At 44.1% G+C, this 27,844-nt stretch overlaps 2 protein-coding genes across 4 annotated transcripts in view; one reads left to right on the forward strand and one right to left on the reverse strand.

The window, feature by feature from the left end:
- Positions 1-15,509, forward strand: part of fmnl3 (formin-like 3) — a 32,237-nt gene extending 16,728 nt beyond the window's left edge. The window contains exons 5-26 of one of the 3 annotated variants that reach the window (XM_069659435.1): positions 1,242-1,325; positions 1,768-1,914; positions 2,764-2,872; positions 3,023-3,099; positions 3,495-3,588; positions 4,922-4,996; positions 5,267-5,377; positions 5,466-5,615; positions 6,217-6,318; positions 6,534-6,882; positions 7,291-7,383; positions 7,491-7,615; positions 7,793-7,995; positions 8,070-8,373; positions 8,470-8,550; positions 8,686-8,815; positions 8,903-9,063; positions 9,234-9,335; positions 9,942-10,034; positions 10,162-10,285; positions 11,464-11,578; positions 14,065-14,151. In XM_069659435.1, the coding sequence (XP_069515536.1) occupies positions 1,242-1,325; positions 1,768-1,914; positions 2,764-2,872; positions 3,023-3,099; positions 3,495-3,588; positions 4,922-4,996; positions 5,267-5,377; positions 5,466-5,615; positions 6,217-6,318; positions 6,534-6,882; positions 7,291-7,383; positions 7,491-7,615; positions 7,793-7,995; positions 8,070-8,373; positions 8,470-8,550; positions 8,686-8,815; positions 8,903-9,063; positions 9,234-9,335; positions 9,942-10,034; positions 10,162-10,285; positions 11,464-11,555 (2,806 nt within the window). In that variant the 3' untranslated portion in view covers positions 11,556-11,578; positions 14,065-14,151. Of the gene's footprint in view, positions 1-1,241; positions 1,326-1,767; positions 1,915-2,763; positions 2,873-3,022; positions 3,100-3,494; positions 3,589-4,921; positions 4,997-5,266; positions 5,378-5,465; positions 5,616-6,216; positions 6,319-6,533; positions 6,883-7,290; positions 7,384-7,490; positions 7,616-7,792; positions 7,996-8,069; positions 8,374-8,469; positions 8,551-8,685; positions 8,816-8,902; positions 9,064-9,233; positions 9,336-9,941; positions 10,035-10,161; positions 10,286-11,463; positions 11,579-14,064 lie in introns of all 3 variants that reach the window. The other 2 variants (XM_069659436.1, XM_069659437.1) reach the window with 2 other exon arrangements.
- An 895-nt stretch (positions 15,510-16,404) lies between these two features.
- The window catches only part of LOC138589241 (low-density lipoprotein receptor-related protein 1-like), an 82,417-nt gene continuing 70,977 nt past the window's right edge, over positions 16,405-27,844 (reverse strand). Inside the window, exons 69-89 of the mRNA XM_069659440.1 lie at positions 27,202-27,308; positions 26,296-26,428; positions 25,974-26,096; positions 25,737-25,859; positions 25,472-25,609; positions 25,226-25,363; positions 25,007-25,126; positions 24,637-24,917; positions 24,368-24,546; positions 24,163-24,269; positions 23,954-24,073; positions 23,687-23,863; positions 23,431-23,571; positions 23,085-23,258; positions 22,355-22,516; positions 22,072-22,243; positions 21,767-21,868; positions 20,530-20,603; positions 20,355-20,448; positions 19,443-19,587; positions 16,405-18,190 (exon numbers count right to left, since the gene is read on the reverse strand). Coding sequence (XP_069515541.1) covers positions 18,053-18,190; positions 19,443-19,587; positions 20,355-20,448; positions 20,530-20,603; positions 21,767-21,868; positions 22,072-22,243; positions 22,355-22,516; positions 23,085-23,258; positions 23,431-23,571; positions 23,687-23,863; positions 23,954-24,073; positions 24,163-24,269; positions 24,368-24,546; positions 24,637-24,917; positions 25,007-25,126; positions 25,226-25,363; positions 25,472-25,609; positions 25,737-25,859; positions 25,974-26,096; positions 26,296-26,428; positions 27,202-27,308 — 2,948 coding nt within the window. The 3' untranslated portion in view covers positions 16,405-18,052. The remainder of the gene's footprint in view (positions 18,191-19,442; positions 19,588-20,354; positions 20,449-20,529; positions 20,604-21,766; positions 21,869-22,071; positions 22,244-22,354; positions 22,517-23,084; positions 23,259-23,430; positions 23,572-23,686; positions 23,864-23,953; positions 24,074-24,162; positions 24,270-24,367; positions 24,547-24,636; positions 24,918-25,006; positions 25,127-25,225; positions 25,364-25,471; positions 25,610-25,736; positions 25,860-25,973; positions 26,097-26,295; positions 26,429-27,201; positions 27,309-27,844) is intronic.

Here is a 27,844-nt window from a genome sequence, read left to right on the forward strand (position 1 = left end):
GAGTAGCAGTCTGTCATCATAACTAGCACTTCAAGCCTATTTTAAGAACCTTTTACCCCAATCCTGTCCCCCCCCCTGGAGTTCCCTGTAGAAGTGGGGAGGTGAAGGGGGTCTTGTGGGGGAGGCAGACAAAATACTGTTGACTGTCAGGGGTTCGACTTGAGCCCAGCTCCTTCAGCCACATGCCCTCCACATTCTTTCTCTGGTCGCAATGGGAATTCTTTTGTTTGGAGTGGTTTCTCTCTGCAGAAAAGTGGAATTAGATTGGGATGAAATCTGAAGCCTTGCTTGAGTTTACTTTCCGTTGCATTCCTGCCAAGATCCTTCAGTCGGGGGGAGGGAGACCCCCTTCAGAGCTGCCCGAAAGGATAATTCTGATTTATTATAACTTGTGTCTTATTTTCATGATTTCTATCAGTTATGATAACATCAGACCCATAAGGTCACTTCTGAGATATTGTAGTGTGATGAGAGTTAAAGAGGGGGTGCTATGTTGTTTCACATTTTAAGACATAATGTTACAATGTTGGATGTCCAAACTTAACGTGGGTGAAGTTTCAAATCTGTAGGTAAAAGTAAGCCAGGTTTTCTACACGCTGCACTTTGTGACGTCACAAAGTGCAGCCTCAGCAGGCTTCGGAGAGCTGGCCAATCAGAAGAAAGTGGGCTTGTAGGGGCGGGGTTTCTCAAAGGGACAGAGCTGACTGAGTCGTTTCAGGCAGAGGCTGTATGAGGGCCTGCACGGAGCACCAGTGTGAGAAAATTTTTTAACTGTAAATTATGCTAAGCTACTCCACAGGTATCACAGTGAAATATGAAGCTTTAAATTAGCATAGTATCCCCCCCGTCAAGGAACACACAATCAGACAGGCTGTAAACAAGCTGATATTTTCGCCCCACACATCCCCCTGTCTATTTCATGATGACTACTTTCATGTGGCATTTAACCCATCTTGTTTGAGAAAATGTCATTTTGCTGCTGATTTTGAAAGCTATTTGTCCATTATTTCATTTGTCACTTGACCTAAGTGATTCTTAGTGATGGCGATGATGGCCAAAACAAACAAGAGTCCTCAAAGCAGGGCGCTTTGGAGCTTTAGAAATACACCAATCTCCACATTCTCTCTCTCTCTGTTTCTTTCTACTTTTCTGCATTAACAGCTAAAATGTCGTCCTAAAGGATGAGGGTGTGTTCTTGATTTGGTGCCCTGCTAACCCCTCTCTGTTCCCCTGTGTCACAGGTGGGTTAGGGAGTTCCTCAATGATGAGAACAGAGGCCTTGACGTCCTGGTGGAGTACCTCTCCTTTGCCCAGTGTGCTGTCATGTGAGTACCTTTGCACACGTACACTTTGTACACACACACACGTCTCTCATGACTGCAGCCAAAATCTTTCCTAAGGAACTGGGTTGGGTATCCAGCTGCTGAGTTAACACGTTGTGTCCTGTAAAGCCTGTAATAAACTGCTTGTGCATCTAAAAAAGTGCCAAACTGCATCTGTGCCTTCTTTGGATGTGTTTGTATGCCGTGTTGCATACCTGGCAAACTGAGTTTCCAGACAGAAGCTTTGTGGTTTAGTGACGAGCTATACGTTGCCTGACTGGGACAGAATCTGTGCGCTGAGCTTTATCATGCAGCCCGATGACAGTTCTTGTGATAACCCGTGGCTCTCTACCAAGCTGCCTCGCTGACCTAACCTCCCCCGTGCCTCCCATCTACTCCCTCTACTCCTCTGTGTTGGCTTCTTGTCTGTCTGTATGTGGAGCAGGTTTGATTTTGAGGGGCTGGAGAATGGGGAGGATGGCTACTTGGACAAGGCTAAATCTTGGAGCAGGTCTATAGAAGATCTGCACCATTCGAGCACCCAACCCTTCTGCAACACACTGGTGCGCTCCGCCCGCCAGTCTGTCCTCCGGTACGTATTGCTAAGCTAGCTTCCCTGCTATTAGCTATCCCTGTTACTGCCTTGCTCTGCTGACTTTGAATGCTATAAACATGTATTAGCATGCACGCCTGTTGTCTTGGTGCTGTTTTGTTTCAGGAAAGTGCCAGAATGGGTTACGTGTTATGGGTCAGGTGACCTCTGGAGGCTCTGCAGATTACGAGCTGTATGAGAGATAGAAACTTAAGTCTTTGAACTTTTGCACTACACGCCTCTCTTTGTTAACAATCCTCCCTCATATGTCCAGATGTGCGTCTGCACTGTCTTCATATGAGAGCCAGCTGTGAGCTGCGGCATATGTTGGACAGTTGTGATGCTCTTCTTCGTCACTGAGCCACACACAGACAGGAGACGGGGAGACGCAAGAAGTCACGTCTGATAGGAGGAAATAAGCAAAATAAGAGGGAACAAAAAAACAGTCAAACAAACAGCTGAATCTATTTTTATATAACATTATGTAACAAGTAGTATTACTTTACAAAATGTTTCATATGATTCAGAGATGCTGGATCATGAGCCATTCATACACCACACAAGAAAAGTAACATTATCCGCACATGGTGACTGTGCACTACAGTTACGTAACAGCAGTGGTTCACAGCAAGGAAACCAGGCATCTCCCATGATGCATCTGTAACCTCAAAAGTTTTTTCTGTCAGACCTCGTCCTCTGTAATTTTCTCTGTGTGCCTCGCTCTCTGTGCCACACTTAAAACAACAGTCACATGAATATCAGACTTCAGAAACACATGAAACTTTTAAGCAAAACAGAGAGTTCGAGTTTGTCTCTCTTCCACTTATTAACTGTCACCATCTGTTGCAGCTACGGCACCATTTCCAGCAGCAAAACCATCAAGAACTCTCGCCTCGTCAGCCAGAAAGATGATGTGCATGTGTGCATCATGTGCTTGAGAGCGATCATGAACTATCAGGTACCAGACGGTGACATCAGCACCTTCACATCCGTTATAAACATGAAGATATTGTGTGTATAGTGTGCAGTCTGTGTATGCTCAGGTTTTTCTAACCACATCCTGTTCTCTCTCTCTCTCTGTCTCTCTCTCTCTGCCTTCTTCATGCAGTATGGCTTCAATATGGTCATGTCTCACGCACACGCAGTCAATGAAATTGCTCTCAGCTTGAACAATAAGAACTCACGGTAAGAACCGAGGCCCCCCCGACTCCCCTGGGTCGAACAATAGGGGGAACCCTGCAGCCAGTTCATATGATATGCCTCTTATTCTCCACGGGGCTGAGCTGCTCTCTGAAGTTGGGGATCAGAGGCGTAGATACAGGCTGTTAGAGGAATGTTTACTGAAGGAAGATTAGAGGTAAACCATAAAGGCTGATCACTTCATAATGAGGGCTGGAAGTGTACACACTTAAAAGCAATAAGACCTGCCCTCGCTTCAGAATTTAGTTTGAATAATAGTTTCAAATCCTCTGTTGATGTGTTTGTATTACTTCTGAAAAATCAACCTTTATTTTAAAAGAGAGGAAGTGTTTGCAGTTGGACCGGTACGTTGTTTTAATGAGCGTCTCCTGTTCTTCCAGGACGAAAGCGTTGGTCCTTGAGCTGCTGGCTGCCGTCTGTCTCGTCCGAGGAGGTCACGAGATCATCCTCTCAGCATTTGACAACTTCAAAGAGGTGCCCAAAGCAGCCTTTTAATGAAATTTGGACCCAATGTTGCACTGTTCATAACTGACATCAATTAAATTGCCATCATTTCCCACATCATTGGTGTGCAAGAAGGCATAAAGGGCCAGTGTAGAGGGATGAAAGTTTAAGCGCTCTGGGAGTTTTCATGTCTACTGAGGGTGTAAGCAAAGCGCTACGGTGGCCTGTCTAAGGTCATTAGTCTCATTAAGACACCAGATGTGAGCCAACCTTGAACAATGATAAGCATCAACTCCCTGATGGGAGCCAGTGGACCACAAAGGTTTGCTTAGCCTCTCGCATTCTGCCTGCACAGTCATCTAAACACCGGAACAAGACAATTACCTCGCAGTCGAAAGCCCCAGAGAGACGCAGGAGCTAATCAACCCACTAGTCAAAACAAGCTGGTGTTTCTGTTGTGGTGTTTTTTTAAAAGCAAACATTAATGCAAGGTGACAGGTCTTTGATATCTCACGAGAAAGGCCACCAGTGGTTCTCAACCAGTAATCACGTATTAAGTCAGCAACTGCAGGGATCGTCAAAAATGGGCATGGATTTTTTTCCCCCTCCAGTACTGAAAAAAAAGCACTTTTTATAACTTGGAAAACAGAAGCAGAGTATTTCTGTGTAGGCTAAAAAAGTCCATGTCTTCATCGTTCGCTGGCTTTCCTTCCCATGAATTATGATAATAAGCAGAGGCTGTAGTGGCAAATGGAGAAAGTTATTCTGTGTTTACTTACAGCAGAGCTCTTGGGGTGAAATAGATTGATTGTGGAATGCGTTTAATCATAACAAAATACTGTATTATCACATGAATTAATATAACAGTAAATACGTAGAGGATGTTAGAGGAACTCTAATGTTTGTTTTTGTACACATATTTGTATATATACACATATTTCTATAATATAATTTATTTGTATTGCATTATTCCTATTCCATTTCTTGTTGACATGCAGGAGTCTGTAAAAAAAACATTAGAAAATTAGTAGTTAGTACAACTGGTGCCCATTTTGTCAAACAATCTGTTTTCAATTGCAGCATTGCTATAATCTTTTTCATGACATAAATTGACGTAAAGCTTTCTCTCTAATGAACATTTAGCGAATTCTGAAGCACTCCCCTACAAAGTCGCAGCTCTCAAACAAACAGCTGATTAATCTCAATGTATTTTGCCAAAAGTAGAGGAGTTTTAAAATATGGGCATGCACGTTTTAATTTGAAATTAGAATATTAATCATTTAATTGAAGAAAATTTACAAATCATCCAATTAAATCCAAAGAAAAACATCTGTATTGCTGCTTTTTTTTTTTTACATTCTAGGTGTGTAAGGAGAAGCATCGCTTTGAGAGACTGATGGAGTACTTCCGCTGTGAGGAAGGAAACATCGACTACATGGTAAGATACGACTTTGTGTTACAGATATATGTTTACTTTTTTGGTGAGAATGTGTGTCCTTTGAGCGCTGGTTTCGCTCAGGTGGTTGAGCAGTTGCCCCAAATACAGAGACCACTTTACTCTAGGCAGCAGCTGCAGGTTCGACTCCCGCCCTGGCCCCTTTGCTGCATGTCATCCCCCATCTCTCTTCAGCTGTGTTATAATTAAAGGCAGAAAAACGTATTAATTATCCAACATTTGTATTAAAATCAGCCTGTGTCCGTGCTGCAGGTTGCTTGCATGCAGTTCATCAACATCGTGGTCCACTCAGTGGAGGACATGAACTTCAGAGTCCATCTGCAGTATGAGTTCACCAAGCTGGGACTGGATGACTACCTGGAGGTAAGGCTGATGGTTCTGTGGTTTAAATGGGCAAACCAAGTGGGGACTACTTGTTTCACTAATGCTGACTCATTCCCCCTAATGTCAGAAATGCAAACACACGGAGAGTGACAAGCTGTCGGTGCAGATCCAGGCCTACCTGGATAACGTGTTTGACGTGGGTGGTCTCCTGGAAGATGCGGAGACGAAGAATGCGGCTCTGGAGAAGGTGGAAGAACTGGAGGAGCACCTGTCCCATGTAAGTGCACCACCCAGTCTGGACCACCAACACCCTCTTTATGAGCTTGTTGTGGTTCACCAGCCATGTACTTAAGTCGCCTGTTTCTACGTGGTGATTAGAAATCTACTCTGTGTTTGCATTTCACGAGTGGTTCAGAATAATGAAGGGGTGGAGAACGCTGGAAAGAACCGAGCGTGAAAACAATCTCAATATTGTTCTCGTGTTGGCTCGTTCTTTCTGGGCAGTTGCCTTCGCAACCCACGCTGCATCGCAAAGACCTTTTTTCACATGGAAAGGTCGTAGGCAGCCGTGACATCATGCTAGGAATTTCATAACAAACTCTGCTCTCAGGATTTGGGAATGATGGGGGAGGAGGAGGGTGAAGAATCCCTGTGAATTCCTGTGCAACATGTGTATTCTGTCCAAAATCAAAACTAAAAGCTGTGTCATGCTTTTGCTGCGTCATGCTGCTGGGCCATATCTTATTTCTTATTAATGATGCGCAGCGTATAGGGGAGAGAGAGGGAGGGAGTGGAACTGGGAAAGATGCCCGTGCTGTGGATCAATTCTCAGATTCACCACCTCTCATCGCTGATGCTCTCTCTGTATTCTCTACCAGGTGACGGAGAAGCTGCTGGAGGTTGAGAATGAAACAATGATGAAAGTAGCTGATCTGGAGAAGATAGTCATTCAGAAAGATAAGGACCTGCAGGTGATACGGGTAAGCTGACAGATCAAATGATGTAATGTTTGTTAGCCTGTCTTACAGCTAATGAGGCTCGTCTTCTCTTCACTGTGTGTTAGCACAGTTATCACTTTCAGTTGCATGTGGCTAAATTGCTGTGATAGCAAATTAGGTCAGCAGGAAACAGGATGTGTCTTTGGCTTGAAGAGTCATTGTGTTGTGCTCTTTATCGCCCCCTGGTGACTGTTTAGGAGACGTACGAGTCGACCAACACCCAGGTCAACACCTTGAGGAGGATGATCAAGGAGAAGGACGCCGCCTTCCAGAGGCAGGTCAACATCGAGAGGCGGCTGCTTGAGCTCGAGCAGCAAGGCACCATCCGTCTGCACAAGAAGCCTGACGGAGACATCGCCATCGAGCCGCTGGGTGGAGTCGGGAGTAGTGGGATCCCATTGGGCAACATCGGGCAGCTCTCTTTGGGTTCAACAGTTGGGTTAACAGAATCAGGAGGAGCGGACACCAGTCTACCATCCGCAAGTGAAGCTCCTCCACCTCCTCCCCCACCTCCACCGCCTCCTCCTCCTCTTCCCTCTGCTTTAGGTGATTAACCATGACGCACAGTGATCATGTCTGGTGACACAAGTGTGTGAAAGTTGATTCTGATTGACTGTACCCTCAGAGGAGGTCTATTTTCAGTTCCACTTCTTTGTTTATGCGTGCCAAGCCAGGTGACGGGTCACAGCAGTGTTTCTACCCCCAGACAGGAAAGGGAAATACAAAGCGCGTTTCCTCTGTGTGCGCAGCAGACTGCAGCACAGAAGAAACCGCACCGAATAAGACTTAAAACTACACAGGCTGATAGTGAATGTGATAGAAAATATACAGTACAGTTTGGCAAGATACACAGGTCAAAACACAGTGTCGGAGTTAAAATAAAAAAAGGGGAAGTCATAAAATGAATAAATGAAAGTAAAAGCATTTTAATATTTTGTTACACATTGATTACAGGTCCGAGTATACCCGCCCCACCGCCGCCACCTCCTCTCGCTCCACCTCTTCCAGGCTCTTCTCCCTCAGTTTTCCTGAGTGTGGGTCTATCAGGTGAGGTTTTGCATTTTTCTGATTGAGCATCTTTTCTTTCTTTTCCACTATAAGTACTTTGGCACAAGTTAACAGTTTTATGTGTTGAATATAATTCTCAACTACAGCTATCAGAATCAAGAAGCCCATCAAGACCAAGTTCCGCCTGCCGGTGTTTAACTGGACGGCCTTGAAGCCCAATCAGATCAACGGCACAGTCTTCAACGAGATTGATGATGAACGTGTGCTTGAGGTAAATCAAGGTCCTTTAAAAAGCTCTATATCAGTTAATATTCAGGACTAGATAAGCCAGGAAGTAGTGAAAAAACATCCTTATGTGTAATTATGTGCTCAGATAAACTGCTTCTTCAGGATTGTGCAGGTGTGATTTAAGAGAAAAGTTCATGAACTAACCGTCACTCATGTGCAGGAGCTTGACCTGGAGAAGTTTGAGGAGCTGTTTAAGACCAGAGCGCAGGGTCCGATCGTGGATATCACCTGCACAAAGAGCAAAGTTGCCCAGAAGGCCGTAAACAAAGTCACCCTTCTGGATGCCAATCGCTCCAAGAACTTAGCCATCACCCTGCGAAAGGCTAACAAGACCACGGAGGAGATCTGCAAAGCAATAGAGAAGTACGCACACTTTTCTTTTCTTGAACAAACAGACAAGGTAGAACAAACTACTAATATACGTTATGTTCGCTCAGGTTCGACCTCAAGGCCCTACCTGTGGACTTCGTGGAGTGCCTGATGCGCTTCCTGCCCACTGAAGGGGAGGTAAAGTTGATGCGTCAGTACGAGCGCGAGCGGCGTCCGCTGGACCAGCTGGCGGAGGAAGATCGTTTCATGTTATTATTCAGCAAGATTGAGAGGCTCACGCAGAGGATGAACATCATCACCTTTGTTGGGAACTTTTCGGACAACGTGTGCATGCTCACACCACAGCTCAATGCCATCATCGCTGCTTCTGGCTCGGTGAAATCCGCACCGAAGCTGAAAAAGATGCTCGAGGTGAGAAGTGTATACTTGACCGCTACTTTTATATCAGCAGCATTTTTTTTGTTATCGTTTTGTGCATGTTTACTTTGTTGTCTTCTCTACTCACAGATCATTTTAGCCTTGGGAAACTACATGAACAGCAGCAAGCGAGGCTGCGTTTATGGCTTCAAATTACAGAGTCTTGATCTGGTGAGTAATACGCAGCAGAGTTGGATAACATTTTTAACTGCTGAGTTTATCCCCATAAAAAACATCTCCATAATATGGCACACACTTCTTTTTTTGCAATTGCTGATTCTTCCAATTATTCCTATTGTTACACAGCTGCTGGACACTAAATCAACAGACAGGAAGATGACATTGCTTCACTACATAGCTCTTATTGTGAAAGAGAAGTACCCTGAACTGGCCAACTTCTACAATGAGCTGCACTTTGTGGATAAAGCTGCAGCAGGTGAGATCAAACAAAGAAGATAGTTAACACAATGAAAGTTACGTCCAGTTTACTCATATCTTGTTTCCTATTGACTGTGTGCAAAAGTATCTCTGGAAAACGTGCTGCTGGATGTTCGAGAGCTGGGGAAAGGCATGGACCTGATCCGCAGAGAGTGCAGCCTCCATGACCACTCGGTCCTGAAAGGCTTCGTGCAGGGCAGTGACGCGCAGCTGGACAAGCTGCAGAAGGACGCTAAGACAGCAGAGGTATAAAGCACTGTCTCCATCTCCTAACCTCAAAGGGAAAAAAAACCTGAAAATAGACATGAAGCAAACTTTTGTTTTCTCTCTGACCTCTTAACACACAACCAATCACGAGTCGACAGTGTTTACATGCATCGCTTCCACTCTGGCACTGTCCTCCTTCCCGATTCTAGGAAGCCTTCAACAATGTGGTGAACTACTTCGGGGAGAGTGCCAAGACGACTCCACCCTCCGTGTTCTTCCCTGTGTTTGTGCGCTTCATCAAGGCCTACAAGGTGAGGACGGTGTATCTTCTCCCTCATGATTGCACTGACAGGGTGCAGATCTTCTCTCCTGCTTTCAGACGTTGTCGGTCTGAGTGAGAGCAGGGCAGAGCGTTGGCTGCCTCTGTGGCACAGGACGTGGCGTATCGTCCGCAGCCAAATAACAGGAAAGGCCAGCTGGGTCTGACTGTAGAGCTGCAGCTGTGGTGTTTAGACTGGTAACTCCCCCCTCCTTCCCCTCTCCCTCTCCTTCCCTCCCCCTCACCTCCTCCCCTTTACCCCCAGACGGCCTCGCCCTGCCCCACCACACAGCACACTTCCTGAGATTGTTCTCAGTCTGGATTTATGGGATCTGCTCAAGGAAATGTGCAACACAGGGATTTATCTTTATGTGTGTATCTGTGTGTATGTTTGACTTTAGGGGAAAAGTTCAAAATTTAGCTACATTCTGGTCTGGGTGAAAGGGCAGTAATGAGATCTGGTTTATTTCAAAGACAGAGGCGCGAGGATAAAGACAGTTTGACTTATGGGTTGTGTTCATCAAAGTGTGTGTTCCCTGTTTATCCTTGCAATTCAATGTCTTGTCGCAGATCGGTTACCTTCCTCTCTTCTCAACAGGATGCAGTGGATCAAAACGAACAGCGGAAAAAGCAGGAGCAAGCAATGAGAGAGAAGCTACTGGCACAGGAGGCTAAACAGCATGACCCCAAGGTACAGTCTAAGTGCAGGCAACCGAGCTGAGTGAGAGCAATCAGATGTTTACTCAGTGCTAAATAAAGCTTAGTGGTGTGCCAAAAAACACAGTGAAACAGTACAAATATCCTCTGTGCTGGTCCAGGTCCAGGCCCAGAAGAAGAGGCACCAGCAGCAGGAGCTGATCGCAGAGCTGCGCAAGCGTCAAGCCAAAGACCACCGGCCCGTGTACGAGGGCAAGGACGGCACTATCGAGGACATCATCACAGGTGGGCCAGACAGCGCGCTAAAAAGACCCCGCGTGGGTGCCAGCAGCCCCGGTCGCCCCAGGTCGAGGATGACTGTAGTCATTCACTGCTCGGCTCCTTTGAAGTGCACCTTGTGCTACGTGGTCCAGACGCCTCCACATCTGGAGCACAGCACATAGCAGCATGGCAGCTGCTAGTTATTCCATGACGTGCTGTCGAGTTAGCTCTGAAATGTGCAACAAAAAAGCTGTCGAGCCGCAAAACGTAGATAGACAGGAAGTTTGATAAAGTAAACATAAACGTTGGTACATAGGATCCCTCTTTAGAGCCAATATATATAGATTATGATGATGTATTTTATGTAGAAAAATTGGACAACCCCAGTGGGTAAAATTAAATTGCCTTTCTTGAATCTACCACTAGGGGTCGCCAAAGTCAGACGTTTAAAAGTCCACATGTAAGGGAGCATAAAGCAGTATCTACAGCCTCAGGACAGCATATAAGCTAATGATGTTTTTGTCATAATCACTAATAAGTGTTTGTAATGTGAATAATACAATAATATTCTTTTTTGTAATGTTTATAATGCTGCTATGCCACTACTATCAGAGCTCATTATGTAACTGATGCCTTTAAAAGACTCCTAATCTGATAACTCCTTACTCTCAGCCCCCTGTTTAGCATTTATTAGCATTATACGAACATTTGTTAAATGTTTTATAACACACTATAATGTCTTTGTATGTAGTCATAAGGACATTTAAGTCCTTTTATGTGTACAGTATTTGTCAGTAACGGTAAGTTCTCTCATGAAGACATATTTCACAGCATTACAGCTGGATTTTGTAGCATTGTGACACCTCCAGTTATAGGTGTCCACAAGAGGAGTTATAGTTGTTCACAAATATATTATTAATTATTATTATTAAGAATGTATATATGCTTACAACTACATTTATTAGTTGTTCATATAGTGCTTTTAAATGCAAACTATGGGGACTTTAAGTGTAGTGGGTCCGTTAATCCTTACGGTTGAATAAGGGTTTGTTTCATAAAGAATCCATAAGAATGCAGTTTCAGGTTTTTCAGGTTCGTTTGAAGAAATTTGAAGGTGCTCCAGTGTTTTTATCCCCCCCCCCCTGCAGAAGTGCAGTGTCTCAGGTGTGACATGTTCTCTCTCCCTCCCCCTCCTCCCCCAGTCCTGAAGAGCGTGCCCTTCACAGCCCGCACTGCTAAACGCGGCTCACGGTTCTTCTGTGAAGCCAACCTCTGCGACGACGCCAACTGCTAGCCCTCCCCCCCTCTAATGCCAAGGTTGTCCAGGTGTCTCTCGTACGCCTCCTGACCCCACTGTGCATGCAGCATGATCCCTGTCACCCACCCCAAACTCAACCCCCACCACCCCAAACTATAACTACTCTGAACTAACCTGGGCCGTCATTGGTTGTTTGTTCGACTTGAGAAGACTCCTATCAGGCGTTTGGTGATAGGAGTCAGCCAAACCTCTTTGCCTGGCACAGATATGAAACAGAGGTTGTACTGTGAAGCGTGTCATCATATTTTATGTGTGACAAATATGATTGACACACTCACAGTACAATCAGCCATGACTGTGATTAAATTATCAAGCGAGGCCATCATGCATGACATATTTAAAAGGCTGTGCATTATTATGGAAAATTCCTGTTAAGTCATCCCCTTCATGGAGCTGAAGTTACAATCATAACATAAAGAGGTTTGGCTAACTGACTGTTTTTATCAACGATGCCTTGTTCCATGAGACTAACTTGTTTGGTGTTGGTTTCCAAGCTAACATGTGACTCTTCTTTCCTCAACCCACCACTGTTTGTTCTGCCCCCCTCCAGCTGAGAAGAAGATTAATGACAGTATTACCTAAGAGAGGGTAAGGAAGGTAGCCCGGCTGACACCCGGCCCGCTTGGCCCTCCAGCTCCTGTGTGCTGCTACAGTGATGTCAGCTGCTTCAGCTAGCTGCTTTGGACGCAAAAAAAAGCTTCACAACATTGAAATTTGCTTTAAACACAATAGTCAGAAAAAAGATCACTGAAGATTTTTAAAAAAGCAAGTTAAGTTTAGTTTAGGAGGATTAATACAACTTGCCGGTCATTCTGCCCGTCAACAGTCATTCAAACAATATTATAATTTAGATTATACCCATTCGATTCTTATGTCTGAGGTGGCATTACTCTCCACTTGTCTTACATATTAACAAACAAAACAATTCAGGAGGAAAAAATACAAGAAAGAAATATGAGGGGTCAAAAATTTGTATTTCCAAACCTAGAAATTTACTGCATTCCACATTCAAAACAGTTCCCTGATCTGTTTTGAGTCTATTTCTTAAAGAGAGGGTATTATGCTGTTTCACATTTTAAGACATATATATCATGTTACAATGTTGGATGTCCAGACTAAACGTGGGTGAAGTTTCAAACCTCTAGGTAAAAATACGTTGGAGTAATCCCCAGGCTTCTCAGCTCAGTCTGCAGGCTGCTGGGAACGCCAGGTTTCACACAGTTTTTTTCTACACGCTGCACTTTTTGAGGTCACAAGAGCTGGCCAATCAGAAGAAAGTAGGCTTGTAGGGGTGGGGTTTCTTTAAAGGGACAGAGCCTGACTGAGTGACTGACTGAGTCATCTCAGGCAGAGGTTGTATGAGGGCCTGCACAGAGCACCAGAGGGAGAAAAATCAGGAGTTGTTTTAACTGTAAATTATGCTAAGCTAACCGACAGGTATCACAGAGAGAAATATAAAGCTAGAAATTAGCATAATACCCACCTTTAACTTTATTTCTTGTACAGAAGTTTCTGTACACAATTTTATATTTAGTTAAAATGCAGATTTACATTTGAAGTAACTCTGGTTAAATTCATTATCTCTAAATTAACATCCTTCCTCTTTACATCTTGGTTGCACAAATATGTTGTCGACTGCACAAATTTAGATTCCGCTGTGTTATTTTCCGAACATCCTTAATCAGTTCATCATCACCATCATCCTCCTCACCCCCTCCCATTATGTGTTGCATGTTGTCCAGCGTTCATTTACCTCTCACCTGTCAACAACGTCCGCCATGTGTTGTCTTTGCTAACTGTCATCTGCGGTGTGCTGAACAGCTCTTTGGTCAACAGGCTCTTGTAGAAAGACACACACAATCAATCACATAAACATGAATACAATTTGTTTACAGACGTGAGAGGTTTTCTTTGACTTCAGTGACAAAGAGCTTGTTGACCCATGTACTGTATCTGTAACAATAATGTCTGCTGCAGAACTGATGTTATAAAGTTGCCGTTGCTACATTCCCAAAGCCTTGAATTTCTCTGTTTTGTGTATCAGTGAAAATACAAGGTTATGGGAATGTGTTAGACTATGTTAAGTCTGCATTGCTCATGTTGTTCTAATACAAAGTTAACAAAGTTTAACTGAAGCAGATTAAAAAATGTTTGGCTGAAAAATACAACAATATACACACAGTTGCCAGTTGCGTAGATACAACCGGCTAACCAGACAGTTTGAGGCCCTGTTGAACTGCATTACAAACAGCTGTGTTTCTGTTATTCAGCCCACCATTATTAATATAAATAGGGTGGACAAAATAATAGAAACACACCAGTTTATCAGGTGTACTTCATAAACTGGCAACTAGGTGTATGTTCTCTACATTCATGGTTGTAAAGCGCTCTAAAAAGAAGTTTAGTCAGTACAGACTCGTGCGCTGATTTACCTCTGAGTCCTCTAACATGTGTGTCCTCCCCCTGTCTCCATGCCTACTCACAGATCTCCGAAACCAGCCTTTCCTGCGAGCTGACGCGTTGATCCGGAGCGGTTGGAAGAGACCCTAAACCACTTATTCGTCACTTATAAACTCCCCCTCCCCCCATTAAAACCTTCCTCCCTGTGTCGCCACGGTCTGTCTCCACCCTGAGGCTGCAGATCACAAAGACTGAAAAAAAAGGGACGGGACAGAGCCCTTGTGTTAGCTGGGTAATTTATTTATTTATGGAGGCCCTTTACAGCCACTTTAAGTGAGCAGACATCATAATGAAAGCACAGTGGGTTTCTCCTGTCTCACCGCACACACAAGACTTTCCCAGCTCTGGGAGGTGGACCAATCAGAGGACGACTACACAACAGGTGAGGCGAGTTGAAGCCCAGAGAGCAAGAAGAGCGGGGTGCCTGCCAACATGTGGATCTTATTCCCAGGACTCTTAATTTCCTCAGATTACGAAGTGGTAGCAGGACTCAGACTCGGAGGCAGCCAAGGGAAGATGCCAACTCTGCTGCTGGAACGTTTCCGTGAAGACACTTTGCAAATCTCTCCGCCTCATAACAGAGAAGCTTCGATATCATAATGAGACATTTGTGGACCTTTTCCTAACTTTGAGTCGACACATTCAATCAAGATTTCGCATGAATCTGGAAGGAAAGACAATTCAATGGTTCGTTTTTTGGAGAAGCTAGCCAAACCAAAATATCTGGAATGTCTCATGTTTTGCTTAAAAAGTGCCTTTTTTCTGTGTAAACAGTGTTATTTCTCGTGAGTCAGCCATAATTTGATTATTTTCCAACTTTCATTTGTCAAAGATTGTATTTTTTATCTCCTTGTACTTTAACATTAGCCTTAATACCGACAACAATATGCAAGAGGTTGATACAACACACAGACGGTGAGGGAGATAAGGATTTTAGGATTTCTCTTATTTACCTCCTAAGATCAAACCAAAGGACATTTCGCAGTGCCTTGTTCAAACTTAATGTTATATGCCTTGACGACACTTTCTGTCACTCTAAAGTGACACTCAGGAAGTGACAAATGTATGAAGAAGATTCCACATGGACTGCTGTTTGAGGGCCAACGTGACATTAACCTGCTACAGATGAAGGATGTTTCCTCTTCATGAGGTCTTATGTTTTGAGCTTCTCTCTTTTTTCTAATAGAGATGATGCGTTTTCTCCTAACAGCTGTTGAAGCTTACATTGGCACAAAGGGAGCGATACATCTTTACACTACTTCATTTGGCTTAACATTGTATGAGACACTATTCTTTAATGGGACATTTATATTAATGTACATTCAAATCAAGAAATTTACTTTTTGGAAGAAATTATCCATGATTTTGTCTTTTGACTGAAGAATGACACTTCCTGTTTAATAAATAAGATGAATTATGTAACTGTAAGACTAAAGACTGAAGTCATTACAGCTCAGTGTGAAAGTGAAAACAAAGGCTGGTGATGCAACTTTCAAAACCAGTGATTGCTACATGTTTTATTTTCTAACTTTTTTAAAGGATACTTAAAGTTGTAATCTCGAAGATTTCAGTTTTGTTTTCTTTGGCAGCACCTATGGCGATAAGCGTTATTGCAGGAGCACACTTCCCAGACAGTGTCGCATGTGTGAAGTTCACGGTTGGCTCCTACTGTAACTCTTGATTTTCCTGGCTGACGGTCGCTTTCCTTTTTAGAATGTTTGCCTTCATATGAGCGTTTTCTTTTTCTTTGGATTTTCACTTATTTTTGAAGTTGTATCTGTAGTCATCGATCTTTTCTTTGTTTGTTCAGCCATAGTGGATTACTGTTTACTCCAGGGGTGCCCAATCCTGCTCCTGGAGAGCTACCTTCCTGCATTTTTTAGGTTTCTCTGTACTTGAACACAGCTGATTTGAATGATCTGCTCGTTATCAACTGAAGCTTCTCAGGGGATTGATAATGAGCAAAACATTCGAATCAGGTGTGGAGCACGGAGAAACCTAAAACATGCAGGAAGGTAGCTCTCCAGGAGCAGGATCGGGCACCCCTGGTTTACTCGCAACACTTGCAGAGACCGGAAAAGCAGCCGCTTAGCTCCGACTACCCTCTCTGGCAGACCAATCACTGCTGGGTGATGGTAATCGCGTCACTAACTGGGCGCTTCTTGTGATATTTTCCCGCAGAGTCGCACCAGACACCCAGTCTGGAATGCTGCAAATGCAAATGCTTTCATCAGTGAGCCATAGGCTCAATCACCACTATGTTACATCATTCGGTGATAGTGACTTAACAGACGTTTACGGACATGAAACTCCTGATGCGTTTCGTATCCTCTCCACCTCTCCAAATGACCGACAGAGCCACCGCACATTTCTACTATAAAAATCCATTTAATTTCTTATATCAAAAAGAAATAGAATCATAACAAAACAATCAGAACCACTTTTGCCACCAAAAAAAATCTCCAACTTAAAAAAATGATTATTCTAATTTACATGGTTTGGTGAAAATCTAACAGAGCATGATGTAAAAAAAAAAGAGGGATGAATACTGTTAAGAAGTGAGGGGCAGAGAGTTTCCTCTAGGATGCGTGTGTGTGTGTGTGTGTGAGCACCATGCAGAGTGATGCAGCCGATGAGCTCTGTTAAAAGCAGCGTGGTGAGCAACACTTTAAGACTTAAAACCAGTTTGATAGACAGATGGTGAGCGTTAGCAGCGAGGAATAACAAAGGAATGCTTATCAGGAAGCTGATCCGTCCCCTTCCTGGGAACGCAACGTAGAAATGAGCAAATTACATGTCAATGTAATTACATATGATTAAAAAAAAATAAAACAGAAAATAAAACTCAATCTCCAACAGAAGTACGTACCATCACACGGTCTCCCTGGCCTTTCCTGAAAGTACATTTACAATCAAACGACGAGGAACAAAAGCTAAACGCGACACTTTTAGCTAATTATTCGTCCCAGTACTTTTTAGTGATGACTGGAAATTCACAGAAGCTTGCCGTCACTCTCTAAATAAAACTTTCCAGAACAGTTTCAGAGCACCAACCGGCTCATATCCAAAGTGTCCTGCAGCAGGCTAAAACCAAGGCCACGGATATCCATCCCAGACTTTTCCTCCTGGAATGTGGACTTTAGTACAATCATCTCCATCCAGCGCACGCACACACTGCCATTTATTCATTCATTGCTGACACAGATGTCAATTATACAATGACTTAAAAAAACTGTTAAAAAGTACAGACTGCTATTTGTTACTGATGTTTGTATTCCTGGGTATATTCTCAAGACACTTTGTTAATAGGTTTATATATGCAAATATATAACTTTAGTCTGTGCAAGGAGGTAAAAGACAATCACTTGCATGTAGTTCGAGACGACAGAACACACAGTCTGCGACGCGGAGTCCTCCACGAGTACATGTGCAGTATAAAAACTCCCATTTTTCTCTCTCGGTCTCTTCAGCAAACGTACATTTACACACAATCTGAAACCGAACCAGCATCCAGGAAGCATTCATCGTGAGCACTGACACTCCTCCTCTCTTTCATGAACAACAAAGGCTTGGCAACTTTTTCTAGGATGGAACAATATTCTGTTTTTTCCCCTATACAATTCATACAAAAATAAAAAATGAAAATTGTTCCACTGCCATTCGTATCTCTATCTTTTACATTTGCACAGAGGTAGTGGCTATATGCGTGAGAGGGGGAGGGAGACTTGTGAGGAGGAGGAGGAGGTGAGCGAAATTAAAAAGAAGAACTGAATAAATGTCTATAAAATGGTTCCTTTTGCGTCACCAGGATCTTTTTTGTCAAAGAACAAAATATAATACTGCAATCACTTAAAAAAGTAGTCCTTCATTTTATACATTTTATACAGTGTTCTCGCTTTTTTTGTCGTTGTTGCTTTTCTTTTCAGTTGGTAAAGGCATAAGATGAGAGAGCTCGTTCGGCTCAGCACTGGTTAGGCAGGGCAATGTTGGCAGAGTTCAATCCATGCCGAGCTCTACGCCAGCGGGTCGCTCATGTCCTCGTCGCCCTGGGAGAGGAGCTCCTTCTTTTCATCTGTGCTGGCCAGAGAGTTGCGGCTGTTGTGGGCGCCCATGTACAGGGTGGCATACACAGGGTTGGTGAAGTTGGTGGGCTGCAGGGCAGAGAAAATTACACGGTGACTCAAAGGGCAACACTGGGGGAGATTCTTAAAATGTAAAAGCTGCGTTTGGTGCTTTAAAGGGACAGTTTACAACAATGACATGAAAAACATTTCCCTTCTCATGACTAAAACCCTTGCAAGCATGTTTATTTTATTTTTTTGAAGTCCTGTATGTTGGATTTGTAATATAGTGTGTCTTTCTACTCCAGTTCTTTGTTTCATGAAATCTAGTGACCAATTAATTTCTCTTGAACACTAAGCAGCTCCTGACAAGGCCTCAAAAAGTCCTCCACCTCCATCTTTCTGTCTATAGACTGCATAAAAAGATGGACGACGTGACAGCTCCCCAAAAGTGAAGCCAAAACTTTTCAAGCGCCCCCTGCTGACTGGCTGCAGTATAGCTCATAAAGCCTGCCTCTTCCATGTTATCAGGTGGGACATGAGTCAAACCATAAAATCAAAATACACGACAAATAAAGTTTTCTCAGACATGGTTTCCGATATTATAGTTAGTTACTACCCTGCTGATTTACATCCAAGTGTTCATTTTTCTGACAAGTTTATTAATGTCAAAAGGATGATTGACAGCTCTGTTGACAAATCCGGCTCCTGCAGCCGATCTGTTCCTGATTAGCAGAGTAGAGGAGGAACGGCGAGAGGAAATGTAACTTAAACAATCACTACAGTCATTGAAGTTTACATATCTGTGAACGTTAACCTCAGACCACCACAAGAAGCTGTTCCGCTGTTAAATACACTGAAATGCAGGATCTTTGCTGTTTTTTACAGTAATTTAAGTGTGTGTTTTGGTTAGCAGAAGTGGCTACGCCGGCTTCACCCGCCGTTCTGTACTGCGCAGCTCTAGCTCCAAATGGCATCACTATCGCAAGATGGCAGCGCCCGTCACAGGGCCGGTTGTAGCATCAATTTCGTACGATGAGGGTAGATGGAGACATGTTGTTCATCTATATATAGATTGGCTGCGACCATCCCAGTACAAACTAGGGTCAAAGCATTAACTACATCCTTCTTAAAACAATATCCCTCTTACTTTTTATGAGTTAAAGACTTCTCAGACCAGTTTTCATCTGAACCAGGCTTAGATAATTGGCTATTTGGCAAATACCAGACTGGCCAGTCCACCTAGTTGGCTGCAGGGTCACCAGAAATGTGGGGATTTGATAAGGGGTTATAGGGTCCCAACTTTTAACCTTTTACATAAGAGTGCTTTTAGCTGTGTCACCTTGTCGGGGTCCAAAGCAAAGTCTGAATCCAGGAGCTCGCCGGCGTCATCGTCAGGGTCTCCTTCGTAGATCTTGTAGGCAGGGTTCCCGATCTCTACATTCATGGCTCCGTTTGTCATTCGGTGGTGCTGGAAGCCCTTTGCACTGCAGAGAGACAAAGATAAACTCACTGATTAACCATCCAAGCAACAGATTAGAACCATCATTTATCAAAGTGTATGAACTGTTACTGGGAGAAAACATTCATTAAACAGCGGATATAAAAGAACAGGTGCTTCTGCAGTACCAGCAACATACAGTCCAAGCAATCAAGACAACATTTATTAAAGGTAGTCAAATGAGCTTTTGACAAAAGGCCATTTGATTAAACACAGAGAATACACTGCAGCATGTCTGAATGCTGGACTTTGTTTTCTTAGATGCACAGCTGTAGAATTTATTATATATATCCTCACATCTACACATGTAAACAAGGGGAGGTATGGAGATGCAAGAAGGATGTAACAGTTCAGTTGTTTGTGCATCAACAGCAAAGCTACTTCAGGTAATAGTCAAGAGGTCCCTGTGTTGCTGGGTGAGAAACCCCCTTCGAGGTAAACAGGACATGGCAGGCAAGGACGGACAGATTTCTACACCGAGCAACAGATTGGACAAATGGATTGACAGTAATCATGTCCAATCTGACTGGATACAAGGGAAGGGAGGGGGCGGTAAATGTGTGGACAGGTGAATTATGTAACCCTATGAAGTTACCGCGAGGACTGAGAGCGAGATTTGCCCAGCCATTGAGACCTGGGAGAGGAAATACATGGTTATCAAAAGGTATAAGAAAGAGAAGCTAGATAGTAAAGGTGTGAGGAACAGATGACAAATGGGAGTTTGTGTCTGAAGACTCTGAAACGAAGACTCACCCGCGCATTCTCCGCTTGTACCACAAGATGGCACCGACCACCAGCAGTGCCAGTAACAGCAGCAGAAGCACTGGGATGACGATTGGGGCAGTACCTGTGACAGAGCAAATAATGAGAGTAAATAGGAGCAAAGTGCATGTTTTTTGAACAGGACTCTCTGAACTGTGCAACTTACTTCCACTGGAAGCAGACGAATCCACAGACTCGTCTGCAACTTCACATCTGTATCCTTTCCACCCCACGGGACACCTGGACACACAATGACACGGTTACAGAGGTTGTGTTTCTGGGTGCATGTGAATTCCCTGATTTGATAGTTCCTTTGCGCCGTCATGAAGGACGTTTAACAGTGTTGTTTCTGCTCAGAGCAGCCATGAGAAAGTAGAATTTGACAGTCCTTAACCAAGGCCACACGCTCCTTCCTGATCTGATACTACAACATCCCTGCAGGGAAAAACTAAATCAACTCAAGACTCCCAAGTTTTAGATTCTATTTTCTTCAGGTTCAACATCTGCTTAAAAATTGTAAATCTGCTGCGACAAGGACTGTCAATGAATATTCTAAATTTGAATATATAATTGAAATTGGATATTTGGTTATTAAAATGAATATTAGATGTGAAAAAAATCAGCACTACCGTGGCTGTCTCGCGAGCTCTCGCACGGTTACAGAGCATCTTTGAATGCACACGTCACTTTATACTATGATACGTTAATAATTAAATGAGCTAATACAACAACCGTGCTGCAGGTCGTAATGATGGCAGAGAATTGAATTGGCGCCATAGCTGTGGAGAAAGTTGTGCAAACAGCTTGTGGTTTCGCCCATTCTACATTCCTACAACACCCAGCGTGCACTGCATCCCTCCCTCTGAAATACTACCGTTTTCGCAGCAGGCAATGGCTCAGAGCGGTACAGAATCCGAAATACGATGAGAATATACCGGTGGATCGTCTAAAAAATCTTCAGGTCTGCAGTCTACATTTGAAACCTGACGATTTTGAACGAGACATGACATCAAAGGCGGGCGTCCTAGATTGAGTGTAGTTTAGTAAGCTCCCTGGCCTCCACCAGATGATGCGTTTTACGTAGTCTGACGGAGGTTTCCCAGGGCCCATTGGAGAAGCGGATAGCTTCCTCCAAAGGCACAGAGCGACATTGCATTTTTTCCCACCACAATGTCATTAGCTCCCCGTAATAGCATGATAGGACTGAGGTTGAAAATCGCCAAACTGGCCCTTTAACATGTCTAATAATCTTGTTTTTTTTACTGTGGTTGGGGAGAAAATAGATTTTTTATGTGAAATATATAGTTTGGAAAATATATGTTTAAAGATATGTTTATACTCTGTGTGTTTTGTTAATGTGGGTGATAAGTCGCAGTGAGGATGGGGTGGGTGTTGTATCTTACTTGCACTGAGGCAGCAGTGTGCGAGTGTCCACTGAACATTGTCCATTAGCGCAGTAGTCCAAACAGGTGTAGCAGCTGGGTTGGATCTGACCGTTGGGACAGCTACACACACACACATAAAAATGCATGCACACACATGGATTAGACATTCATTATGTCGATCAAAAATGTGTCCTTTTTAGCCATGTACTTAGCACTTAGTGAAATCTGTAAGGTCTTTAACATGCATATATTGATGTCTGGCCTATGCAGGCTTTTTAATAAGCTGTCCAAATTAAATACTCCACGTTCCACAGCGTACTTACATGCAGGAAACCTTGCTCACTGGCGACGTCAAACACTTGCCCGTTCCGCAGAACTGACATTTATCAAGCTCACACTGGTGTCCGATGTACAAAGAGGAGCACTGGCAGAGTTTGGTGCCGTTGGACGTTTGTAGGCAGGTTCCACCGTTGACACAGTAACCTTCACATTCACCTGAGAACGAGAAGGGAGACGTGAGAGGTGCAAAGAACCGTCACCACATTTTACAGCACATTAAAACTCCTCAAAGACAATGCAGAAACATCTATCAGTAGTGCCACTTACTGTACTGGCACTGGTCTCCCTTATACTCTGCAGGGCAGCTGCAGGTCGGCTGGTTGCCCACGTTGACCGAGCAGTTGCCTCCGTTCTGGCAGTAGTCTTGACAAGTTTGGCGGTTACAGTTTGGCCCTGTGAAGCCCTTTGGACATCGGCAGGTGGGAGCACCTAGGACACAGGTAAGATATGAATAATGAGTTCCAAGACAACAAAGAATACAACTAAGTGTCAGCAGCTCTTGACAAGTCAAATCTTTTACAGGATGTAGACGTTTTTGCCCAGTTTTTGTTTTTCTGATACTAGAAATTTCCTCAGTTTTATACATTACACAATAAATAACTAGCATGGACTGAGAGCTGGGATATTTTGCTTATTGCTCTTGCTGCTTTTGGCTTGCAATCGTGTTACTAATGAATACTCCAGAGAGCTTTCACAGGCATCAAAAGGTTGGGTGGAAATTGTACGAACAGCTTTTAAAGCAAATAAAATATCTTTGCTCGGCTGCCATCAAAGGCCCAAATGACTTGTTGGAAAGGAATCATCATCATTTCTCATCAAACTTGTATATTTCACTTATAAAACTCTACAGAAATATACAAAACTGAGACCTAGTTATATCTCTGCTCTTATGAAATCAAATTGACTTTAAAATAACTAAATTACTTCTTACCTAACCTGGGCCTGGAAAGTCTGGGCACAGTAGTTGTGTACAACATGGTAGTGATTGTGCTCTTACCTGTAGGAGAAGCCGTGCATATGCCTCCGTTCTTGCAGTAGTCCCTGCACAGATTGATCTCACATCTCTCTCCGGTGTAGCTAGGCTGGCAGCGACACTTGGCCACCTGACGGGCGTTGAGGAAGCAGCTCCCGCCGTTCTGACACTGAATTTCGCAGGGCCCTGAGGGGGGAGCTGTGGAGAGGGAATTCCACGATAAACCAACAGATTGTAAGAAGTATCTGAATGTAGGCTTCCCAAATGAAAACCACACAGGGGTGTGATAAATTAAAAGTAGGCATATGGTTATTGCTCATGTGTTAGCTATCTGTTGGTGTGCATCAACGTCCTGCATGTGCAGACTTACAGAACGGGGACTGTGTCGGGCTCGGTCTCTCGGCGCATGTGCCGTTGTCGGCCACGTAGTTGTTGGGGCAGGTACACACCGGTCCGCTGGGGCTGAGTAGACACAGCCACTCACACTTCTTCCTGTCACATGGGTTAGTCACTGGTGCAGAGAGAGACAAGACATTGATGTAAACTTTCATTTCCATCTTTGTCTTTCAGGATGTAAGTTTATATGTGGAAGAAATCTCTGGACTACTCAAGAAACCGACACTCACTCTCTGGCTGCCTGTAACGGTGGTAGAGGACGATGTCAGTAGCATGGTTGATGCCTGTGGTGAGATTCTCCATGGGACCCTTGCCGTACTTGTTAACCCGGAAGACAATGTTATTGATATATGTGACCCCATATATGTAGTCCTCAAAGATATCTATACCGAATGGATGGAGAAGGTCTGCGGGAAGAAGAAGAAGAAAAGAAATTGGTTAAAAGAGAAAAATGTCAGATTTATATTTGTTTTGTTTGAGCAGAGAAAGAACTCAACTGTTTTTGATGCCGGAGACAGCGATGACAGGATCAGAGCCATCCAGACGAACGCTGCCAATCACTGAGAGTTTAGCATCCGCCCAGTAGAGACGCTCGTTGAAGTAGTCCACAGCCAAACCTAAAGGGACAGAATAACATACAAACCTTTAGTTTTCTCACTGTGAACGTGCAGCAGGAAGTAGCGTTCCTCTCCGGTGCAGTACTGACCTGTGGGCCACTGGATGTTCTCATGAACTAGAGTTTGCCTCAGAGTGCCGTCCATGGAAGCGGTTTCAATTTTAGGGTGGTTCCCCCAGTCTGCCCAGTACATGGTACTGATGGGAATAACAGAAGTGGATGACACAATTAAAACAAAAACTAACAGCAGGAAAAAGGTAGAAAAAGATCAAGCTCAGCGCTCTCTTTCTCTTACCCTCTCTGTGGATCCACTACGATGGCGTACGGCTCGTCTATCATGCCAGAGATGAGGGTCTTGCAATGCTGGCCTGACATCTGAGCCACTTCAATGACATCTCGACCAGAGTCGGTCCAGTACAGGTTTCCAGCCACCCAGTCCACAGCTATTCCACGAGGCATCTTCAGCTCTTTGATCTGGATACAAGCAGAAAAGCATTTACAGGATGTTTTATCTCTTGTAGTTTGTTTGTAGCGGTATGAGTTGTTGTATTTAACCAGCCTTACCTGCAGGTTGGTGATCCTGCCCTCACTCTGCCGTCGGTTGCGGTGAGAGTTGGACGGTGGTGACGTGGACTGTCCTGGGAGCTCATAGGAGGAGATGCGGCCTGTGTGCCAGTTGGTCCAGAAGATGCGGTTGGTCTTGACGTGCAGGTCCATCGCATCGATACGCACGCTGGCATCGCCCTGGAAGGTCTGCTCATAGCGCCAGTTTGGCATGCCAGGGTCCAGGCTGCGGATTTCATTGTCGTCTGCTATGTAGAGAATCTGTCGACTGCTGTTCATGCCTGGGCGGAAACAAAAGTACAGTCAGGAGGACGGCCTTTTAGATTAAATCAACAATTGTTGTGAGGGTTTGTGCAGTTTCGGTGCTCACTGTCAGCCTTGCAAGTATCGTTGATCCTGGTGAAGTACTTGTAGCAGCTGCATTTGTAGGAGCCTTTGGTGTTGTTACAGATGTGTGAGCACACGCCAAACTGCAGACACTCATTTTTATCTGAAACAGAGAGCCAAAGGAAAACATGTAACAGCCTAGCCCCTTGTCTAGTGTGGTAACAAATTGTCTTATAAGGTGCAGTGTTTAGTGCGTGTATACCTCCACAGGTGCGGTATACTGTCTTCTGGAAGCCTGGTTTGCAAGAGCAGAAGGAGTCTGTGCCGTTGGTGACACAGTGAGCCTCGTCTCCGTCACCACACTGAGTCCTGTTACTCCTGCAGTCGTTTAGTTTGGTGTCTGCACATGACAAATATGAGTCAGTAAATTCAAAATGTAAGTGATTCTGCTTGATGATGCTTCTGTGCTACTTAGCTGCAATGAAACAATTAGTATGACATGAGGCACCTGTCTTGCAGTTGATCTCATCAGAGCCAAAGTCCTCACAGTCGTTAAAGAAGTTACAGCGCAGAGTGGAGCTGATACATCTGCCGTTGGCACACAGGAACTCATCCTTCTCACATGAGGGAACAGCTGGAGGGGCCTCTGTAGACACATAACACCACACACACACACACACATACACACACACACACACACACAGGTCAACCTCCTCAGTCTGATTTCAGGAAAGAGGGGATTTCACAGCACTTTGAGCGACTCCTCAACTTACGGCAGTTCAGCTCATCCGAGTTGTCGCCGCAGTGGTTGACACCATCACACCTCTTTGAAACTTGCAGACACACGCGGTCGTTTTGGCAGCGGAAAGCTCTGGTAGGAGGACACTGAAACCTCCCTGCGAGGCGTGCAGAGAAAGAAAACAAAAGGGGACAAAGAAGAAAAAAAACAGGTCAGAACAAAAGACTGACAGACATTCAATACGTGTAGTGAGTGACGTGGCTGCACTCACTGCACTCCTCAGGATTCTCATCGGAGTTGTCTCCACAGTCGTCCTCCCCGTCACACTTCCAGGCGAGGGGTTTACACAGCGTGTTGTTACACTGGAACTCATCCAGAGGGCAGTGCCGTCCAGCTGAACAGCAGGAAGAGATTTTAACAACTGGCATGAAAAACACACTTTTTATGCTAATCTGCGGCCAAATGTGAGACCCTTCACGGTCACATATTTCTTTCCTATTATAGTGTCAGCTCATCTTTTTTTGTATTGGCATAGATGGTTTAAAACAAACAGAATAATACCTACTGACATCAGAACTCCAATATAAGCTCACCTGCACTGCCACAGTTCTCTTCATCGCTGCCGTCCATGCAGTCAGGGTCGGCATCGCATCGCCAGCGGATGGGGATACAGTGTCCATTCTTACACTGGAACTGGTCGTTGTCACACTTCAGATCACAGCCATGCTGAAGAAACATCAGAGCCCGCAGGCAGCAGAGGATCAGCTTCTCACTCACAAACCAAACACCTACAGTTTATAACTTATATGTATAATTTAAAGCTCTTGTGAGGAGTTGTTCACTGGTTATGAAACAGACTGAAATTAATTCTGATGACTCTATTTGACCTACAAAAGCAAACCAGACCATCAGAGACAAGATTGATTATTTCTATATAGTTATTTTTTAATGCCTGAATCTGCTGGCGGGGTGTAGGTGTCAGAGGAAGCGATTAACTGCACGCTGCCTTTGTTTACATTTTCCAGGGCAGAAATTTAAAGTGAGTGATGCATAGGAGTAAGCAGGATAGGATTAAAAACCACCACTTAAAGGGCCAGTTCGCCAATTTTCAACCTCAGTCCTATCATGCTATTATGGGGAGCTAATGCCATTATGGTAGAATAAAAAATGCAATTTCGCTCTGTGCCTTTGGAGGACGCTATGTGCTTCTCCAGCGGACCACTCCAGTGTCTCTCGCTGGGCTGTTCCTTTCAGAGGGAGGGGCACAATGCACGCTGGGTGTTGTAGGAATGTAGAATGAGAGAAACCAAGACAGAGAACACCAGCTTTGACTGACAGTGGCTTTTTCCAGGGGAGAATTGCTCCTCTATGTATATACAGGACAAAATCAGCAAAGAGATAAGAGGTACGGCTTTGTCCACAGGGGGTTCCAAATTCAACACAAACTGAACTTTCCTCACAGGAGCTTTAAAGGACACTCAAACATTAAGTTTCTGCACCTCATCTGATCCATCAGCACAGTCATGGTCTCCATCGCACTTCCACCTCCCAGCAATACAGCGTCCGTTGGTGCAGGCAAACTCGCTTTCTGAGCACTGTCGAGGCACTGCAGAGGAAGAAGACAGGAGGTTCATGTCAGTTAAAACCCCATTAACACTGAGCTATGTCTATTTTATCCTTCAGTACAAAACACGGGGCAAAGATTGATACAACTACAACAGAAAACACTGCAGGAGGTGATGTGAAGGAATGAAAGCAGCTCAGTAGGTTTTAATGCATTTCTAATTGATTGTTTTATGTATTTTTCCATGCGCAACATTTTTGGCAATTATGAAAATAAGCATTAAAAATAAAGTCAGTGCAAAATGTATCTTTTCAGACTTCAGCCTGCAGACTCTCACAGGTGGGCAGGGATCACAGTCGACAGAAGCATTTAAGTAGAGAAGCAGAAACGGCACATAGGTGATGAAGGTGGAGTAACTTACCTCTGGCTCACGCCAATGGGACAGTATGAAATGAAACAAACATCAGATGACATGAGATGCATCAGATATGAGAGTTAATGGATGTTAGCGCTAACATGTTAGCTAGTATGCACAAGTTAAAGATGAAACGTGAGGATGCTACAGTTGGACAAGGTGA

Source organism: Semicossyphus pulcher, unplaced genomic scaffold (genome assembly GCF_022749685.1).
Source record: "Semicossyphus pulcher isolate SPU_LCO1_2020_fin unplaced genomic scaffold, fSemPul1.0.p SCAF_13, whole genome shotgun sequence".
Classification (NCBI taxonomy): Eukaryota; Metazoa; Chordata; class Actinopteri; order Labriformes; family Labridae; genus Semicossyphus; species Semicossyphus pulcher.